The sequence below is a fragment of the Hemitrygon akajei genome, unplaced genomic scaffold (genome assembly GCF_048418815.1).
Source record: "Hemitrygon akajei unplaced genomic scaffold, sHemAka1.3 Scf000041, whole genome shotgun sequence".
NCBI classification, from domain to species: domain Eukaryota; kingdom Metazoa; phylum Chordata; class Chondrichthyes; order Myliobatiformes; family Dasyatidae; genus Hemitrygon; species Hemitrygon akajei.
Genome location: NW_027331927.1, coordinates 2175890 through 2180340, shown reverse-complemented (window position 1 = coordinate 2180340; position 4451 = coordinate 2175890). Strand labels below are relative to the sequence as shown.

The 4451-nt window shown below is 45.7% G+C and overlaps 1 protein-coding gene and 1 long non-coding RNA gene across 3 annotated transcripts in view; both read left to right on the top strand.

The window, feature by feature from the left end:
- The window catches only part of LOC140720303 (uncharacterized), a 1203583-nt gene that overhangs the window by 904554 nt on the left and 294578 nt on the right, over positions 1-4451 (top strand). The window lies entirely within an intron of this gene.
- LOC140720331 (NLR family member X1-like) lies at positions 756-4035 on the top strand. The gene is made up of 4 exons (XM_073035194.1): positions 756-1191; positions 2445-2531; positions 2686-2853; positions 3018-4035. Exons 1-4 carry the CDS (start codon positions 761-763, stop codon positions 3103-3105), a joined length of 774 nt encoding a protein of 257 aa, XP_072891295.1. The 5' UTR covers positions 756-760; the 3' UTR covers positions 3106-4035.

The following is a 4451-nucleotide window of genomic DNA, read 5'->3' as shown; positions in this document are numbered from 1 at the left end:
ATTCAATGGCAAAATTGATTTTGCTGACAGTAGGACAGACACAGAACCTCACGACTCATGCACAGATCCTGAATTCAAGTGCAAGGTGTCTGACATTGTCTACAGTTTAATCCAGGGCAAACTGCTCCCAGGGTGTTCAGTGCTGGTGACTACCCGCCCCACGGCGTTACATTTACTGGAAATGGCGGAGATCGGTGTCTGGGCTGAAATCCTGGGATTGGTTGGTGAGGAACGGAAGGAATATTTCAACAGGCATTTTGAAGATCAGACAGTGGCGGCAGCTGTTTTCAAACATGTGAAGGAGAACGAAATCCTGTACACCATGAGCTACAACCCCTCCTACTGCTGGATCCTCGCTCTGGCACTGGGCCCTTTCTTTACACAAAGAGTCAGGGACCCACAGCGAGTTCCCAAGACCATCACCCAACTGTACTCATACTATATTTACAACATCCTGAAAAACCACGGCCGTGAGATTGAGAACCCCCGTGATGAGTTACTCAGGGTTGGTCAGATGGCCTTCAGAGGAGTGTCCGAGAAGAAGATTCTGTTTACTGATGGAGATTTGATCAACTACAATCTGCAGCCTTCCCAATTCCTGTCTGGGTTCCTGATGGAGCTTTTGGAGAGACAGGTTTCTGCCCGGAGCGTGGTATACACATTCCCACACCTCACCATCCAAGAGTTTATAGCTGCAGTCTCACAATTCCTGAATCCACATCCCGGGGATATCCTGAAATTCCTCACTAAAGCCCACAGCATGACAGATGGGCGATTTGAGGTATTTCTCCGTTTTGTTGCTGGTCTCTCCTCCCCAATGACAGCTCGGGGCCTGGAGGAGTTTCTGGGTCCATTTCCTCATGAAACAACCTGCCGGGTGATTGACTGGGTGAAGGAGGAGGTTAAACGCCAGAGTGGAAACACAAAGAGTGAAGCTGGTAAAAGGAGCCTCCTGAACACATTGCACTACCTGTTTGAGTCTCAGAATCGTGGACTGGCTCAGGCCGCACTGGAATCTGTGGAAACATTTTCATTCAATGGAATGACACTGAATCTGGTTGACTGTGCGGTGCTGTCTCATGTCATCGGACTCTGTGATACAATAAAACAGCTTGACCTGTATCGTTGCCACATTCAGTGTGAAGGAATCCAGCGGCTGGGACCCGGGCTGCACAAGTGTCAGGACTTGAGGTAACTTGATGTATCTTTCACTCTTATCTGTGAAACTGCTAAGTTGTGTTGTTTCAATGTAAAGCGTTTGGGTAAAACATGTAGTAAATCATATTTAAAGATTGTGACAAATGCCAGGGGATCGGTCAGTAACTCCCCAAGGACAGGGGGAGGGGGGGAATTTGGGTTTCCTTGTGAAGGGATGTTGGAGACTTCCTCATATCAGTGAACAATGGCCATTTGTTTAATGGTAGTAAATCACAGGTATGGCTGTGTTTCTCCCTGTGTTTCGTCCATTCACCAATGTCCCACCTCACTGACAGCAGCTGGTGGGTCAGTGATCACACACCATTCCTGGAGGGGGACAAAAGACCGACAGCATGTTGTCCCAACCTTGACAAGAGACCATCACCGGACTGTCCCAGCTTTATAAAGCCTCCACGATGAGGGACAAGAGACGGTTCGTGGACTGTCCCAGTGAGAGGTAGATAATTACCTCTGTGAAATTTTCCTCTCTAAGCGCTTCCCCGTGCGTGACCTTCATCATAATTTCACTTGTGTGACTGTGTGCATTACCGAGCCCCGAAATAGTCATGTCCTCCATCGATTATGGGGCCTAATTCAGACCTTCCGGCCACAAGCGATCTACCTCAGCATTCGTTCCTACTGTGGGATCTCACTTACCCACACCCTTCCCCTGTGCGATCTCTCTTCCCCATCCCCCTTCCTCATGTGGAATCTCTCTTCACCAATCACCTGACTCCTGTGAGATCTCTGTTTCCGATACCCCTTCCTCCTGAAGGATCTCTCTTCTCCATCCACATGCCTCCTGAGGGAACTCTCTTCCCCATCCCTCGTTCGATTTGGGACCACTCTTAACCATCCACCATCCTCCTGTGGGATCGCTCTTTCCCATCCCCCTTCCTTCTGTGGGATCTCTCTTCCCCAACCCCCTTCCTCCTGTGGTATCTCTCTTCCCCATCCCCCTTCCTCCTATGGTATATCTCTTCCCCTTCCCCCTTCCTCCTGTGGGATCTCTCTTCTCCATCCCCCTTCCTCCCTTATGATCTCTCTTCCCCATCCCCTTTCCACTTGTGGGATCCTATCCCCCATCCCCCTTCCTCCTGTGGGAACTCTCTTCCCCATCCCACTTCCTTCTGCAACAAAATATTGAGCGAAATGTTTAATATTTCCTGAAATAACCTATTGAGAGAAATCCCCTCAGACACATGGTTTGAATCACTTTGTTCAGCAATTTGTCTGTTTGTGTTTAGACTTGGAGGGAATGAACTGGGAGATTCAGGAGTGAAACTGGTGTCTGCGGCTCTGACGAGCCCGGAGTGTAAAATACAGAAACTGCGGTAAGTACCAGACTGTGTGACATTGTGTTCACAGTCACTGGGTGTCTGACACTGAACATCAATGTGATCAGTAATTGTGTTACTGATAAACACTGGGGATTTGTACCGTCTCCTGGCCTCTGTGTCCTTCACCCTCACTCTCTCTCATCTCCAGGCTGAGCAATATCGGTCTCACAGATTCTGGTGCCGAGGTTCTCTTCATCGCCGTCAGTAGAAATCCATCACTGACATGGCTGAGCCTGGGATTAAACTCGCTCACAGACCAATCTGTCCCCGGTCTCCGCCGCCTAATACTGACCCTGTCGAGTCTGGAGTGTATCGAGTGAGTGTTTGTATTAATGTTCAATGTGATAAAATATCAGTGGATCCACGGATTTTCTGGTGCTATTTGTCTGTGAGTGTTGTTGAAACATTAACCCCAGTCCCCTATTACTGACACTGTTGTGTAATCTGTTTATTTCATCTTTATTCTCCCATCGGTTTCAGACTGTATGGGAATCAGTTCAGTTGGACCGGGAAGAAGGAGCTGAGATCCATGCAGGGAGTTAGACCCGGACTGAGATTGACCGTCTGAACATCTGAATGTGTGAACATCCCCGCCCGCGGGATAGGGGCATTTTGGCCGATTCCTCGTTCTCCCCTTTAACTCCCGCGCTTACCTTCAGTGGCCACACTCCGGGTTTAATTCCCATCGTTTCTAACGGAACTGTCTCCAGTATCGCGCTTTGTGACATCGGAAGTGATCCCGCCGTGACTTTTTTCCGCCGCATGTGCATCGTCGCAGCTTCCGCCGGTTCGAGACTCCCCCACGTGAGACCCGGTGGAATTACACAGACAGGAAGAGCTCGGAGACCGGGTCTCAGTCTGTGACACCAGTGTCCCGGGGTGGGATTATCCCGGGAGAGAAGGAGCACGGTGCATTCCCCAGTCTGGCCGATATAATGATGTTAAGTAGACAAATATCTCGGCAGTTACCCTGGATCTGCATCAGTTTTGTACACAGCCCTGAAGTGTGATTTTATAATCATCAGTTCCCCTAAGCAGAGTGACGGTGAGAAACAGAACTACGCTTACATTCTCACTTGCTGGTCGCATCCATATAGTCAAAATGATGATTTTACCAAATTTTATTTTATATTTATTTCAGAAAATCCCTGTTTTTTGACGGAGAAGATTTTTGATCGGATTGATTCTATTATCTCGTCTTTTATTTGGAATGATAAAAGATGAAGAATTAGTAAATGTCACTTCTAAAAATTGAAAAGGGATGGATGTCTCGCTTTGCCTAATTTAAGAATATATTGCTGGGCTGTTAATGTGCGATATATGTCCTTTTGCTTACACTGGACTGATAAGAACGAGCGAACATTTTGGGTAGAATTGGAATTGAAAGCTGTGAAACAGTTTTATTTAACCTCATTATTGGAAGCTGATTTAACTATATGATTAGCTGAAGTTGCTAATTTAAATTTATACTCTGTGATAAAGTATTCTTTACAAACTTTGCCTCAGTTCCGTAATTTTTTAAATCTTAAAACATTTAAACTTTGTAGTTTAATTTATCGGAATTAATCTTTGAGTGATCCATTTATTTTTGGAAAAAAATAAAAGTATTAATTATTTTTTGGATCTATTTAAAGAAGATAGACTGTTGTCTTTTGAACAATTAGTTGATAAATATTCTCTTTCATACTCTCACTTTTTACAATACCTTCAATTTAGACATTTCTTTAAAAAATATTTAAGCAATTTTCCTTACTTATTGGATGCCGTCCTGTTAGATACTATTACGAGTATAAACCATTTGATGAAGGGTTCCATTCGAAGAATTTATAAATTACTATTACAATGGGATAAGCGTCCGTTATTTAAGATTAAACAAGATTAAGCGGTGTGCGAGGAAGCGGAAGTGAGGCGAGG